Source organism: Mauremys reevesii, linkage group 4, assembly GCF_016161935.1.
Source record: "Mauremys reevesii isolate NIE-2019 linkage group 4, ASM1616193v1, whole genome shotgun sequence".
NCBI classification, from domain to species: Eukaryota; Metazoa; Chordata; order Testudines; family Geoemydidae; genus Mauremys; species Mauremys reevesii.
Window position 1 is genome coordinate 128088865 of NC_052626.1, and position 16687 is coordinate 128105551.

The following is a 16687-nucleotide window of genomic DNA, read 5'->3' on the forward strand; positions in this document are numbered from 1 at the left end:
CCTCACAAGCTCTTTGAGCAGCTACAGATGCTGCCAGACCCAAATAGCATCAGTCGGAACGACTGGCGCAAGCTGACATCCAGGCTGGGCATATGCAGGATGAAAATCAGATAACTTGAAGGTAGGACCAGGTCTCAGTGAGGGCAAGTACAGTACAGCACTCCTGCGTTTGTGTTAACAGGAAGGCAAAGGACCTGTATTTGAATGCTGTTCTGTAGTAGTTTCATACTAAAAGGAGAGGTAGGGAAGGGGGCAGAACTAAACAGGAGGAGCCGAGAGAGCTGGATTTGATATTCAGGAAAAATAATGGGGAAGACTGTGTATAGTAAATAGTTAAAGTACCTTATAAGTGCTAAGTACAATAATTACAGTCCCCTGTGGCCTAGTCCATCCCACCTCCCTTCACTCAGCCCCACCATGCAACCCCTCTCTCTCCACCATCATTTCACGCCTATCAGCTACTGGTAGATATTATTGCCAACCAGGCTCTCTCTTCACCAGGAAGCCAGTGGCAGCTCCGTGTCTTGCATGTGTCGGAAATGTCCCTGCGTGGCCTGCCGCCGATAACACTGGCCACTTGGAATTATCCCCCCTTGTGTTCCTCTGTCATTGGTTTTCACCTGCAATTTCCCTTCTTGATTGTCTTCAGACAGCAAGGTGTGGTCCTCTCAGAGATAAGATCCCCATCCTGACAGCAGGCAGAGCCGAGGGGGTGATGATACAGCACACACTTATGCAGCTGTCCTTGGCCCAGCCCTCCAGAGTGTGATTATAGGGCACTGGGAACCATGGAGGTTGGTGCACCAGATCTCTGCCAGATAGGAGACTGGGCCCAGAGGACATCTCCATCTGTCTCATTCTAGACTTCAGTAATTACTGGAATCCAGATTTCCAATGGGGCCGAGCACCTGCAGCTCCAGTGGAAGCCAAAGGTAGCTGTGGGTGCTCAGCACTGTCGAACATCAGGCCCTATATAACAAGTCTGGGAACAAGAGTTCTGATGTTCTGAAAAGGCAGGCAGAGCCTGAGACGCTGCCCTTACAGTGAGATGATGGAATTACGCTGTGGCTCCTTCACACTGCATTGCTGGGGTTCAGGTGGCACAGAGTCCAGCTGAAAGGCCATTCAGGGCAAGCGACCATGGGAGGAGGGGCACCTACCTGGGCATACGGGTCCCTCATCTATAGGGCTCTGTAGTCTAGTCTTGCTGAGGGCACCAGCAGCTCCATAGTCAGCCCTGATGTTAAAGGATGTAGAGAGAGAGAACATGCTCCTGGAGCGATAGGGGAATTCAGGGGCTGATTCAGGTCTCTTACTGGTGTGTGTTCAGCAGCTCTGAGAACCTAGTGGCGGTTGAGCATCCAAAACCGGAGGAACATGGAATCATTGGCCACTCTAAGAAAATGTGGCGGTTTGTGCCAGGACCTCTAAATATTCACTTTATGTAGGTTGGGACAGAATTTGCCCCCTCCCCAGACCAGCTGGGGGGGGGGGATTTCGCCTGCAGCGTGTGGGTCACTTTCCAGGATTCGCTCTCTCGCTCTCCATCATTTTCTTGCCATTGCAGGGCCTTGAGCACTGGTGCACCTCAGCCCCTCCTATTCTCTGCCTGTGGCACAGAACAGTCTAGTCTCCTGGGAGCTGTAGTACTTTGGTCTAATGTCTGTGGTTGGGTTTGGTGTGCGGGTGCTGGGTGATGATGGTGGCCTGTGATGTACAAGTCAGACAAGATGTTCCGGTGCTCCCTTCTGGCCTTAAGTGCTAGGGATTTCAATAAACACTTTTTCCAGACAACAGGCAGAATGGTGAAGACACCGACTGAAATAGCTACTGCTTCAAGCTGGGTGGAAAGTTAATGATGAAATCTGCTTTTCCCAGCAAAAGCTGTGGCAGAGTTTTTCAAGGCAGTCTAGGGGACTTAAACTTGGTTTTATTTAATGAATGTGTCTAAATCCCCTTTGAAAATCTCAGGCCATGTTTTGTCCTGTGCAGGCTTTGCATCTGTTTCCTGTGATTATTCACAGACTAGTTCAGAGTCTCAGCTAACTTGGGCAGCTAGGATTCTGCATGGAAAGTCAGCCTGTTAAATAACACTCACCATAAACCTGAACTATGAACTGACGGATCCTCCACGGCCTGATTCTCAGAAAACAAGTGAAGAGATGCACCAGAGAAATAGGATTTTGCAAGGATCTTCAGTTAATAATTATTCCCCCAGTGGACCCACCTGTTGGCTTCTCCACCTTTCATCTGCTTTTCTGTCAGCCTTGTGGCCGACTGGTTATACTCTAGATGTCAGCTAGCTGACTTGAGGCTGTGGGAAGAGGCTAGACTTACCACTCCAGTGCCCTGAGTGGTTACCCTTCTGAGTGGAGGTTCCCTTGTGGTGGGAGAGGAATTTGATCTCCACTGATCAGCTCCAATGCCCATTGACAATGGGAGGTTTGCCACTGACTGCAAATGGCTGTTGGATCAGGCCCCATGTTCCCATTCACTGCTGGGCTATGCAAACACACAACCACTCGCCTCCCCACTCGGACCATTGTATAGAAAGAATGACATCCTTGGTCAAATTGCCATGGGAGAAAAGTTTTGGCTCAGAAATGAATCTCTCCCCCATTTAATTTTAGCCTCTCGTGATATGAACAGTTCACACTTGTATAGAGTTCAGAGCGCTTTGTAAGGGCAGGAGAGGGTTATTTATCCCCATTTTATACATGAGGAAACTGAGTAACTATGGGGACATGACCTGCCCAAGGACAGAGGAAGTCAGTGGTAGAGCTGGGAGTGGAATTCAGGTTGCTTGAGTCCCAGTCCTGCACTACCCTGTCTCCATTTGAGCCTTGTAATTCCCCACTGTCTCCCCTATTCCACTTGGTCCAAATGCAGTCGTGTAGGAAGGCTGGCTGCTCTGACAGGTCTTCCTTTTGGCTGGTATTTTGCATGCCTGCAAAGCCCGGCGGCTGACGTCTTAGAGGTATTAGAGGAGCAGAACGGGAGCCTGAGGGATCTCTACAACATCATGGTGGCCATGGGCAGGTTGGACTGCACCTTGGACGGAACAAGCAGAGGGCACTGTTGCAACCTGGCCGCCAGTGCCCCCAGCCAGGCAGGCATAGAGTCTCCTTGGAACATGAATGGCAAGAGCATGGGCAGCCCACAGCCTGTTCCCCTGGAACAAGGAGCCTGCCGTTGAGAGCTTACGAAAACCAGGGGCTGGAGCTACAAGAGGAGAACATCTGAGCTGCAGTGGCTGGTGCTCCCCAATCTGCACTGGCTCTCTCCTCCACTTGAATTCTAGAGGCAGGCTGCGTAGATGCTAAGGGCGACTCTGGAGCGAGCTGGAAGATTCTCACCTCTGCACCATTGCGAGCAACAGGAGCACAGAGTGCCCTGCAATTCCCTCCATGTTGGCTGGACTCAGCTTCTCCAAGCATGGACGCTTGCACCACGTTACTGCCTGTGGTCACTTCCCAGCCATCCTGGTTCTTCCCTGACCTCGGGGAAGCCTCTTGTGCTCTCTCCCGCCGTGTGGTTAGTGGGCAAGCGTGGTTAGTGAGGCTCGCCAGTGAAGCGAAGTGTCCAAGGGAGAAGACAAGGTAGGGCACCAGACTCCTGCTTCCAGGCAGCAGAAGAGGGGGGTACATAGAGGGCAATCTCTGTCTGTCAAGGGCATGTTGTCATTCTGCTTAAAGCTCTTGTGTTTTGGGGACAGCATAAGACCAAGCATCCTCTGAGCTGGGACTCTTCCTCATTGGGTATGGGTATGCATCTCCCTTGTGCCCTAGCTCTGCTCCTGTTAATGGAAACAGGAATGCTCCTCCTCCTAGCTTGCCCAAGGCAGCCCCTTAATTTGACAGCACTGCCCCGTTGGGGGTGGCTCGTGACATTTTAACTGCTACAGCTCCAGAGCATCAACTATGCAGCTTTGGGTTTTTTTTTTTAGAAAGCTGGTACTTTGTGGAAGGGTCTCTCCCTCAGTGAGCTCACGGACTTGCTGTGGAGCCGAGGAGATGACATAAGGGCATGGGCAGCCATCCTAGCCCATGCAGCAAGTGTAGGGACTAGAAAGGGTCTGGCTCTAGTACACATGGCATTCTAGAACCCTAGCTGCAGGTGGCCCATGTCCAGTCCACAAGCTGCAACTGCCTTGCTCAACCAGGCATCCTTAGGCCCTCGTAGGCTTGGCTAGGCCAGGCTTGCAACCATGATGAATTCCTCCTCAGCGCACCCCCAGGGAAGGAGGGAGAATCATTATCTCCCGTCTACAGCTGGAACAAGAAGCAGAGAGATTAAAGGAGAATCTGTGGGAGAGTAGGGAACTGAACCTGAGTTACAGACTAACACCCTAACCACAAGGGCATCCCTCCTCCCACTCTTGAGTTGGCAAGAGCTGCAGAAGTGGAATAGAACTCCTCCAAGAAAAGCCTCAGTATACATACGTACGTATGAGATGCGTGCGCACACACCAGTATGAGGGAGAGAGAACTGCAAGTGCACATAACTTTTATTTTGGAAAAAAAAAAATTTTTAAAGGACTATTTGCAAGGAAATGGTTTTCCAGGAAAACAACCCAGTGCGTTCCAGACACCTCTTGCCCCTGAGCTATTATTAAAGATGGTTTACATACATGGGAGGGATAAAAAGGGGATTACCCATGTCTTCTTCAGGGGTACAACCACCACCATACTGAGTGAAGATACTGCAAGCCCCTCGTCATTTGAGGCGGCATGATGTGTGTCTTACTGCTCCCCATGTACTGTGTCCCCATATCCCCTCACTGGAGGTCCCCTGCTGCCCCCAGTCATATTGGGGCAGTCAGGAATCACTGGAGGGTTCAGAGGAAGAGATCTGTGGAACAACAGGCTTTCCAGAAAACATTAATAAAGCAAAACAGAGTCGGATAATAGCTACAGTATGGCTTTCAAGTATACATGTAAACCCTCCCCCTATCCCTCACGCACAAAGTTTCACAGGGGGCCGCCACCAGTCTTGATTGTCAAGGGACAAGTCCCCCTCTAGGACAATGTTGAGCCCTTCCCCGCTCTGCAAGCCAGCCAGGCAGGACGTTAAAAGCTTCCTCCTGAAATCCATCCGTCACCGCACTTGCCCCCATTCTCGGCCGTCCGGAATTGGGGATGTGGCTGCAAGGAGTCAGACATGATCCTGTAGCTCAAGCTAATGCCCTTGAACTCCTGACCCTCTTCACACTGAGTGCTCTGATTTTGGTTTCACCTCTCCCCGCTTTTCTATTTTTGTTTCCACTCCAATCAAGAATTCTTGGGCCAGATGCCTAGTGCCACTCCGCTCCCTTAAGACCCTTCCTCGGGAGTCCTCAGCAGCCACAGAGCCACATCAGGGACAGGAAAGGGGAGTGAGGCGAGCATGGTAGCTCTGACAATCCCCAGCTGATGTATGGCCTCTAGGGGACCAGAGCCAGCTGGCAGGGTCTCGGGGGGCTGCTGTAAACTGCTCTGGGACCAAGGCAGAGAATCAGGGAGCTATAACTGGCTTCCTGCCAGCCACCTGTCTGCTGCCATTGAGACTTACTGCTTATGCTGGGCCCTGTGATGGCTGGACATTCAGCAGGAAGGGGTGACAGAAAGGAACCCTGTGGGCATGCCGTACTAAGGAGTCCATTAGAGGCATCCAGGGAGGGCAGATTACTGAGCACAGCCCCCTGGGAGAATCAACCCCTGCCTAACCCCCAACAGTCAGTAAAACCTCATGGTCCCTAGCCCCAACCAACAGTTGGGGCTAGAACTGAAGCTGGGAAGCAGGGATTGTTCCTCATCCACATCCCTTGCTTCAGTCGATCTCCTAGTCAAATACCTTTCACCTCTATAGCTGGCTGCCAGATCAGAACCTGAACAACACCCAGCAATCTGTATTAATCCCTCCCCTCCCACTCCCGTGTAAGAACTAGATCACTGCCAAACATTCCTCTTCCAGCACCCACCTGTCTCCTCCTGAGCACCTCACTCGGGTCCGCAATTCTGTCTGTCCCCACTGTGGGGACGAGCATGCCATACTAGGTGTCGCTTTTGTAGTGGTTTGGCCACAGCTCCCCACAAGTTAGTACCATGTGGCTAGGAGTATTACAGTAGGACTCTGCAGGGAAACCCCTGCTGTTCAGTGCAGCAAACACCCACAGTTTCTTAACAGGAACAAGGAGTTACAAGGCAGGCTGTTAGCTTCCAGCGTACACTCTGTTAAGGACTCCAGTCAACTTCATCACCACCTGCCACAGGCATCTTTACACGTTGGCTGCTTTCACCGCAGTTTAGTGGTTTGGGATTATTGCAAGGACTGTAACCTAGTTCCCCCTTCATAGGGCTTTCATTTCCTTAAAGCAAGGAGGGCTCCTTCCAAGAAAAAAAAAAGGGGGGGGGGAGAATTGGTGGCATTGCTTAACCCAGAGACTGAAATGCTCTGTGCACAGCACAGGCAGCCAGGGGTGTCATTTGCTGTGGGGCAAGGGGGGCAGCTGCCTCCCCTCCCCCAGATTTTTCATAGGTTTGTATATCCCCCACACACACCAGTCCTCCCAGCTTTGCAGGTTATAATATAATCACATATAATGTTCTATATGCTGACACAACTTTGCTCCACTGCCTGCCTCTTCCCCCCAACATTTTTCTGAAATAACACCCCTGCAGACAGCCCCACTTCAAGCTTCCTCTGCTGAGACAGCTAATAAGGGCCAATGGTGGTGGAGATTAAGGTAGACACCCGTCCACAGCTCTCTGGACTGAGCTCACCCACGAGTTCTACACAGTTTTTTTTGGTCCTCTCTCTCTTCCGCGCTGGTGTCGAACCTGCAGGGCCAAGGAGAAAAGGCTTTCCTTGCCCTTTCCCAGCCCTATCCCCCAAAGCAGCCAGTGCCTCCCTGACCAGCAGCCCAATTAAAAACAGATGAAAACGACAGCTCAGAACACAGACCTTAAGGCAGCTCCTAATGGGTGCTGGGTTTAGCAGATGAAACGTGGGGCCAGCTGAACCAATGTAAGATACTGTTAAAAATCACACAGCAGCTTTCCCCACTGGATTCTCTCCCTTTTTCAAGGTAGGTTCCAAATAGACTTAAACTTAAGATATCCCTCCTCCACTCCTCTCCTCAGTGCCTCTGGTAGCTATCTACTGGTGCAACAGTGCCAGCCAGAGACTGAATACAGTACTGCAGATCAGTAATTCATTTAGCAGCTCCTTGCCCTATTTGTCTCATCTCCCAGTTCAAACCTGCCTTTTGTCCACTTAGAAATTAGTGCTGGCAACAGGGATGATTGTCTAGTAAGGTTACGGGGGTAAAAAGCAAATGCCCCAGTACAGTCCTTGCAGTGGGTGGAGTTTGACGGTGTCCTGTTGAATATTTTTTGAGGTGGCAGAGAATAAAAGCGGTAAACAAAGCAAAGGTTCAAGTTTTAAAGATTCCCTTCTTGGGTCTTGTATCACTGACTCCACTGGGACTTGATCACTTACCATAAAGCATCTTATTAAAAAAAAAATCTACTAGCCTTGAATCTGGTTCCTGGGAAATTGGTTGAAACAAAAAACAGATAATTCACACATCTGGCAGATTCATAGATTGCAAGGGCAGAAGGGATCACTGTGGCATCTTGTCTGACCTCCTGGATAGCCCAGGCCACAGAACTTCTCCAAAATAATTTCTAGAGCAAATATTCTAGAAAAAAACATCAAATCATGATTAAAAATGGTCACTGATGGAGAATACAGCATGGCCCTTGGTAAACTGTTCCGGATCAAAATGATAAGTCAGCATGGTTCTTACAAAGGAAAATCACATCTCACTAATCTACAAGAGTGCTTGGAACATATCAATAGAGCCTGTTGTCATAATTTATTTAGACTTTCCAAAGGCCTCTGACAAGGTCTTGCACAAGAGGCTATTAAAGTAACTAATTAGTCATGAAGAATCCCTGGCATGGGTCAACAAGATTAACAACAGATGCCTCAAGGTGCTGTACTAGGTCTGGAGTTCAGTGTCATCTGGAAGCGAGGGTGAGCACTGCAGTGGCAAAATTTGCAGATAACACCCAGTTATTTAGGTTAGGCGAGACCAGAGAGAACACCGAAGAACTCCAGAGGGACCTAATCAAGCCAGATGAACTGGCAACATGATGGGAAGTGATGCTTAGTGTTGATCACTGCAACGTAATGCACACTGAAGGGGGGAGGGGAAAGAGCTCATACAGCGTACAGGGTTCCAAATTAACTGTATCAACTCGGGAGATGGGCCTGGACGTCACAGCTCAGTGAGACCTTCACTCAGTGTGCAGCTGGTGAAAAACAGCGAACAAGATGGCAGGATGTATAAGGAGTCAGATGCAGCACGCTATGGAAAATATTCTAATGTCTTTAAAAATCTGTGGTTTGCAGATACTGTGTGTAGTACTGGGAACCCCATTTCCAAAAGGATATTGCATAACAAGAGGAGGTTCAGAGACGGGTGAAGAGAATGGTCAAGGGCCTGGAAGAACACTCATATGAGAGGAAGTTTGCTACCATTTTACCTTAGAAAGGAGAAAAATAAAAGAGGACAAGTATATCAAATAATGAATGGTCTAGAAAAGGGGAGCTAATGCTCTCCTTTCCTGAGCAAGGAGACATTCAAACAACAAAAGCTGGGTCATTCTAACCGATAAAGTAAATACCATATAGACTATAATTAGATAGAGGAACCAGTGCAGATGTTGCTGAGGATTAGTATTTAGCAGGATTCAAAGAGGGCGTGGGAATTTAGATGGATAACAGGAATAGCCTGAATTACCACATTTAATGCTAATACAAATTTCAGAAGGGATATTAAACGTCATGCTTCGGGGTTAAAGCCAATCTCTTAACTATTAGGGATTAGGATGAGGCCTTCATGGGGGCAGATTACCCCACGTTTTCCTACGGCGGGCTTCTTTCACTTTCCTCTGAAGCACCAGGCCACCGTCTGAGCCAGGTTACCAGACTAGACAAGGCACGGGTCTGATGCACTCTGGCAATCCCTACGAGATCCGCCACTGCAACTGCCTAGAAGAGTAATCACAGCATCCCTTTACCAGCTATCCCAGCTGCCTTCTCCCAGCCTACTCCAGTAAGCTGTGCACCGCAGCCAGCAAAGATTCACGACACAGGCAAAAACGGAAAAATCCCTGATAACGCTTGAGATACTTTTAGTGATGATGGTGCTTCTATCCAGTCTCCAGGATAAAATTAAGTAGCTTTGGCCCTAGCTACAGTAGCCTTTAGACAGGAGCCAGGTCCTCAGCTTCAGGGCACTGAAGCCATATATTAGCTGATAACAGGCTCTCCCACTCTCCTTTGACCAGAAGATAGTTTGGCTCCCTCCCCACTGGCTGGCCGAACAGTGCTAGAAATGGGGTTAGCAGGAATTGGGTCTAAACCCAGTCTGAGGCCCAGGTGGACACAGCCTAAATCCAGTCACAGTTTGCAAGCTTTACACAGTAACCTGAAGTGGGAAGCACAGATGGACCCAAGCCTCAGATCCAGATTTAGAAACCCCACGCTCACTGCACAAAAGCTCAGGGGATTTCAAAGCGGGGGCTCTGCTTTGCCGCCACTCTGAATAACTGCCAACAGGGAGCGGTTTACAATCTCCAATCACGGACAGAAATACAGGAGTCAAGTGAGAGGGGCCCCGCCAGACGGATTCTCCATAGAAAGTTTTGTGGATGAAGACCATCATCTACTGTGCCTGTAAGCCAAACACTGCAGACTTCGGATGGTGCATCACAATCCAGAACGTTCACTCCTGATTTACCCCAGGATTTTTGACCTGACCGTATTTTAGTGTTTGAAAACCAGCCGTTCCCTTATACACCTGCTGCCACCCTGAAGTTCAGGCTTCTGCGTTCCCCTAGGAAGGGCTGGCAACCAGGACCACTAGCACAGTCCTAGGATGCTGCTCTGTTTAGGTGTCTGCGATGTCCCTGGGAGGAAAAGCAGATCTCCAAATTCAGATCCTGACAGGATCAGTCTGTCATTTTGTCTGGGGGCAACTGGATTTCTAGTCATGATTGTCACATGTCAAACAGTGTATTTGTTTAGAGATGGACACAGATGTTCTTTTAAAGTAACCGGAAAACTAAGAATCTGGGCTTGGTAGGCTGGAAGCAAGAGAAGGTAAGAGCAAAACCCCCTGGACTCTCCAGCACTGGCTGACCCCCTCCAATGACTTACAAGCAGAGACTAACGGCTGTGGCTATAATCCTGTTATGCGAAGGCAGGCGAGATCTGGGCTGAGATCCATTAGAGGATGTTCTGTGCCTTTCCCTGGGAGGGCTCTTAAGAATGCCACTGAGTGGATGCGAGAGACACGTGCATTACTTTAACAACGTTTGTTCCTCTAATGGGGCTTCTCCAGTTTCTGCACACTGCAGGAGCCTGTAACCCTCGCCCATCGCTGCATGCTGGGAATGTCATCGTGCTGATGTTCCTGACTGCTGCATTCAACCTTTGGATGAGATAATTCAATCCCTCCCCACCCCCACCCCCAAAATCCCCCCATTAACGCCTCTCTGTGTAGTCCTTGGCAGTCTCCCCACGGATGGCAGTCTCTCCGTGGATGGTGCTGTCTCCGAAGAGGAGTCATCATTTCCAAACTGCTCTCCCTTGTTTGTTCCCTGAGCCCCTCTCTCTCAGGAGATGTCTTTATGACGGAGTGGAGTATTGAGAGAGAGAGTTTGGCCAGATCGCTGGCCTCGGCCTCCACTCCAGTCATGGGCTGAAGAAGCGTCGTACCACCAAATGACCCAGCAGGACCACGACCAACACCCCCATCATGTACAACACGTAAACGTTATCCAACTCCAGTGCTGCCACCTAGCAGGAGAGAGAATTGGCAGGTGAAAGACACAGCAACAGGATGATCCAATTGCACTAGTATTTCTGGCATGCCTGGCACTCAGACATCACCTGGGTTGCTTTTTGCACAAACTTGGCAGCACTGGATTCATTAAAATATGCTCGTGCTCTGCCCTGCAACTGAATGAGCCAGATTCTGATCCCCTTTACACCATGGTAAACCCACAGAAACTTCAGATCTTCATCATCAGTGAATAAGTGTTTTCATCCATCAGCCAGCTCTAGTGTACACACAATAGGCATGCCTGCTGCAGCTAAGGGGTCCCATCAGCCCTTTACTTTCAGTACAGCAGTTTCGATATAAAAACATAGGAACGGCCAGACTGGGTCAGACCAATGGTCCCTCTAGCCCAGTATTCTGTCTTGCGACAGTGGCCAGTGCCAGATGCTTCAGAAGGACTGAACAGAACAGGTAGTGATCCATCCCCTGTCATCTACTCCCAGCTTCTGGCAGTCAGAGATAGGGACATCCAGAGCATGGGGTTGCATCCCTGACCATCTTGGCTAATAGCCATTGATGGACCTATCCTCTATGAACTTATATAATTTTTTTTTGAGCCCCATTATAGTTTTGGCCTTCACAAAATCCCCCTGGCAAGGAATTCCACAGATTGACTGTGCATGGTGTGAAGAAGTACTTCCTTTTGTTTGTGTTAAAACTGCTGCCTACTAATTTCATTTCCCCCTTCTCATAACACAAGAATTAGATTCTCTGTTTCTTGTGTTACGAGAAGGGGTAAATAACACTTCCCTATTCACTTTCTCCACACCATCCATGATTTTTACAGGCCTCTATCATACACCCCTGCCCCCCTCCCCACAGCTGTCTCTTTTACAAGCTGAAAAGTCCCTGTTTTTTTAATCTCTCCTCATATGTTAGTTGCCCTTCTCTGTACCTTTTAGTTGCTCTTCTCTGTACCTTTTCCAATTCTAATACATCTTTTTTGAGATGGGGTGACCAGAACCCCATGCTGGTGTGGGTGAACCATGGATTTATATAGTGGCATGATGATATTTTCCATCTTATTATCTATCCCTTTCCTAAGGGGATATGGCTCTCATCTCTTCTGTTATCGGACACTCACTAACATGGCAGGAGAAGGACCTCACCCAGAGCTACACTTTCTACGCTGCCCTCAAATTTGGAGTGCCTCATTTTTCGATGTCCAGCTTTAAACAACCAGGGCCTGATTTGCTGAGCACACTCAACTCCCGCCAGAGACAACAGGAGTTGTGGGTGCCTAGACCTCCTGAGAACTGGGTTGCTTGTACACACAGGGAGGGTGCTTAGGGTACTAGACATGGGCTGGGGAAACCCCGGTTCAATTCCCTGCTCTGCCACAGGCTCCTTGTGTGACCTTAGGCAAGTTGTTTAGCCTCTCTGTGCCTCAGTTTCCCACCTGTACACTGGAGATAATACCACTGGCCTGCTACACAGAGGTGTTGCAAAGGTAAATATAGAAAAGTTTGTGAGGTGCCCAAATATCATAGAGATGGGGGCCATGTAAGTACCTTAGATAAATAGATACTGGTGTTTATGTGTGGATTAAGTACCTAATTTTAGGTTCCAAGTTTGAACATTTTGGCCTAACTCCTGAAGCATCCCCGCAGCTGGCTGCATTCTGATGCCTCCCACTCTGCGCCACAGCACCCCCAACTGGTCAGAGCTCAGCTGCAAGCTCCTCTGACCCAATTTGACCAGCAACACTGCTCACAAGCCCACCTAAGCGAGGAATCGTGCTGACCCTAGCCCGGCCCACCTGCCCTGCAGAGAAAAAAAAGCCAGGCTCACTTACCCATCCTCCTTGGTCGGCGATCCACTGGGCGATGCGGTTGCGGAGCACGAATTCTGCCACGTAGCGAGCGATGCTCCGGAGGAAGCCGGTCACCCCGTGCTGGTACACATGAATTGCCATCCGGTAACCGAACCCCAGCAGCGCAATCACCCTGCCCCAGTTAATGCCGCTGTCAAACAAGCTGTAACAGAACCAGACCTCCTGGTTAAATAAACCACAACACGCTGGTTCTGGTGCTCTGCCCCCCCTGTTGGGCTGCTCTGTCCACTCACATTGCCCTGCAGCTGGTGGAATGTCCAGGGGTTCACAGGTGTATCCTATGCACCCCTGGAGCACTCTCAGCCCTCAAGCTACATCCTACCCTGACAAATTTAGTAACAGCTTAGTGGTGAAAAACACATACAACTAACTGCGCAGTTCTGCTCTCCCACACGCTCAACCACAACCACTAGCAGTTTGCGCTCTGTGAGCTGTAGCTATCCTGGAAGGAACACATTCGCCCTGGGGCTTTATCTATGCAACAGAGATATGCAGGTTTAAACAGGACTGTGGCCCAGGCATATTAGGACATGATTTTTGTTTCGCCTGGATGCATGAAAATTAAATACCTCCCGCAGGGCTAGATTCTGATCTCACTTTAGCCTGCCAGCTCTTTAGGGCAAGGATGGACTTCCAACATATATCTGTGCAGCATCAACCCAACGGGGTCCCAGTCCTGATCTGAGCTTCCAGGTGCATACAAACAACAGCCGTTTACATGGGGTTTCACACCAGTGTCACTATACTGAGTTACTCCTGATTTACACCAGAGTATGTGTGACGAGAATCAGGCCCCGGGTTTTAACCTGGGTGCCTGTCATGGCTATTTCTGTTCGCACCACTGCAGAGAAACTGTTCTCATGCAGGTATCCATCCTGTCCCAAAGCAAAAAGATGAGGATCTTCATAGTGCAGATGGGGGCCTTCCAGAGCATCATGGAAAGAGACGAGTTAGTGAAGACAGAGGAAAGAACAACACTGAAAAGGCAGGATGGAGAGTGAGTGACAGAGGTTAATTTACCTGTTTGCTGTGCGTTAACCGCCTCAGGATGGCAAAGCGTGGCTTCCCGAAGAAAGGGAGCAGGAAGAAAGGACAGAAGAGACAGTTAGGCAATGTACAGCGTGGGCCTGGGGGCAAGGCGAGGAGAGGAGTGTTGGTGTGGAGCCTGTCAGTGTCGAGAAGCTGCCTCTCCTTCCTAGCATTGCCGTGACACAGGGCTAGCATTTGTACAAGGCCTGGCCTAACGAGGGAGGAAGTGGATAGGGAATTAGACTGGGCCTCAAGGTTTAATCCCCAGCTCAACCTGAGGCAAATTGCTTCATCTTCTCTGTGCCTCTGATCCCCAGTTGTGAAAGGGAGCTAAGCCTTCCCCCCATCACAGGGGGCCTGCAGTGATAGAATCCATTGGTGGTTGTGAGGTGCTCAGATACCATGGTGATGCAGGGCATGAGAGTACTCAGACAGAATGAGGCCTCTAGGGGCTATCACACAATAGGGGAGATAGCCGGGGGGCAAGTGGGAAGGGAACCAGTGTCTCCTCAGGGGCCTTTGGGTTCACCAGACATGCCTGCCGTCTTCCCCTTCACCCCGGGATAAGCCACCTCACCCGTGGCCAGGCAAGCAGTAGCAGCAGAGGGGTGAAGTGCTTTCCTCTATTTCCTCTCTGATATGGGAGGGACATCTAAAGGGCACGTGGGGCCACTGGACTGTATGAAATCCAGCACTCTAGGAAGCTGCCCTGATCCCCCTGCATCTCTGCAGCCATTTCAACATAGCATGCATTAGTCAACGCGCCAAGTCCGTCGGGCTGCTCTTGAAATCGGAAGGTTTCCGGACACCACTAGTCCATTGCTCGGTTTTAGACACAGACAGCAGGCTTCTCCCCTGCGTCCAAGCTATTCTCAGTGCAAGGGGCACCAGGAAACCGATGAGAGGGTCTGTTAGGGTGACCAGATGTCCCAATTGTATAGGGACAGTCCCAATTTTTGGGTCTTTTTCTTATATAGGCTCCTAATTACCCCCCACCCCCATCCCAATTTTTCACACTTGCTGTCTGGTCTATGCCAGTCCTGGTGTGAGTTACAGCAGCCTGGGAGACTGAGGACTGGTGTAACGAAGTGGAGCTCTGCCCTTCCCCCTTCACGGGGGTGGAACATGCCCAGCCCAGGAGCCAGCACCACCAGCTTTATGCCAGCTCAGAGTTCACACAGGGATGGTCAGTTACAGCCAGAATCCAGTCCCTTTTGCAAAGCCCGAGGAGCTGGGAGGATCACATGGGAAGATCTAGCCCTCTGCGTTTTCTGCACTACCAGAACAGGCTCCCTCTCCACCCACTGACCTCTGAGAAAGACTCTCCTCCCATTGCGAAGAGATGATCAGAGTCCCAACTCCTCAGACTCTTTGCTTTCACTTTTCACCCCCCACCCCCACCCCCGGCCCCGCAACAGCAGGGCAGGAGGACGGGCAGACAACACCTTCCTTAGAGGACTGTGGAGTAACGAGGTCTGCGGGTACCTAAGATCAAAGGCTAGACTGAGCTGGTTCAAGGTGTCTGATTGTCAGAGGCACTGAGGCCCTGCAGGGCCCACTGCCTGAAGCTGTGTTTCCTTAGCACTGACTGGAAATCAGGCCCTGCGCTTTTAAACATCAAGCCTTTCTGATTGTGAAGAAAAACCTTCCCAATGGGGGCTGACGCAGGGCTGCCCAAGAATGAAACAGTGACTATATTCCCCTCTTGTGCTGGTTTTACACCAGTGTAACTCCAGACATCAGTAAAATCGCTCCTGATGTCACAGAGAGGAGAGCCAAGCCCCACAGCTCTGCCAGCTCAACTAGTGTTTAGTTGTCATGATTAGGTTTGAGAGTGATAGGGCAGATTTTCACCACGGGAGGCCAGCAGGCCATCCATCCTTCTGCATGCTCACTAGCACATGCAAGGACTGCCAGTGCATTTGCAAACGGGACCGAAGACCCATTTACACATTGCCAACATCTGACATGGATGTATGATGACAGGCGCAAAAGCAGAGAGGTGGAAAATGCGGGCATATTTCAGACACTGCTTCATGAAACGCCAGCCTTCCATTGTGAAGTAGTTCACGGCTGATACCAGCTTCTCTGGGATTGTGGGCTGGGGTTGGGGGGGAATTTGGGTGCCAGCTATCCTGGTATTGGGGGCAGAGCTTGGGTAAAACAATGCCAATTTTCGCTCCTCTGATTTTCACCCTGCGTGCCAGTCGGACCCTCTCTGCGACATCACCGGCGTTCCTTGGGAGTGCTGGGAGCTGGCTGCCTTACCTGGAGGCTATCTTGGTGAAGTACTCGTAGGCATTGTCCTTCGTGGGCTGCAGGGTCTTCAGCATGTTCCGGAACTCTGCGTCATACCGCAGGTTGATGTCATCTCCGATGATGGCCAGGCGCCTGCCCACCTGGTTACTGGTGCTGCCAAGAGGATGGAAAGCATTAGAGATGGGCCCAACTTCCACGCAGGGCCAGGAGGATGCAGGGTCAGGCCACAAATAGGGTGTGAATCCCACCCTGAACATGGATTGTGTTGGGTGATGTACGATTCAGTCTGTAATGGGAAGAGCTTTACCTGCCCGGCTCCTGCTGGATCTCTGCAATCTCGGGGTCCATCGGCACCTCCCCTCCGCCCTCTTCCCTCTCCTGCTGGTAGCGGTAGAAGGCATAGCTCCGGAACACCTCCTCGGTCTCCTGGGCCACCTGATCTTCTGAGGGGGAGACAATGATTGGCAGGGTCAGGCAGGCAGCTCCTCTGGGGTGCGCAGGAGTGAGGAAACTCCTCCTTATCCTCATGCTCTTATAACACTGGGGAAACTGCGGACTCTCCCATATCCTTTGAGACAGTGTGTCCCCATGGCACTAACCCCTGCGCTGCTGCATTCTCTGTCGTTCTGATGGACCAAATGACCACTGTGCTCCTTAGATAGCAAGCCCTT

At 50.4% G+C, this 16687-nt stretch overlaps 1 protein-coding gene across 1 annotated transcript in view; it reads right to left on the minus strand.

Moving 5' to 3' along the window:
* Positions 1–4489: 4489 nt before the first annotated feature.
* BAK1 (BCL2 antagonist/killer 1) overlaps positions 4490–16687 on the minus strand; it is a 37103-nt gene continuing 24905 nt past the window's right edge. The window contains exons 3-6 of the mRNA XM_039538033.1: positions 16324–16459; positions 16026–16169; positions 12690–12870; positions 4490–10851 (exon numbers count right to left, since the gene is read on the minus strand). Of these exons, the coding sequence (XP_039393967.1) occupies positions 10747–10851; positions 12690–12870; positions 16026–16169; positions 16324–16459 (566 nt within the window). The 3' untranslated portion in view covers positions 4490–10746. The remainder of the gene's footprint in view (positions 10852–12689; positions 12871–16025; positions 16170–16323; positions 16460–16687) is intronic.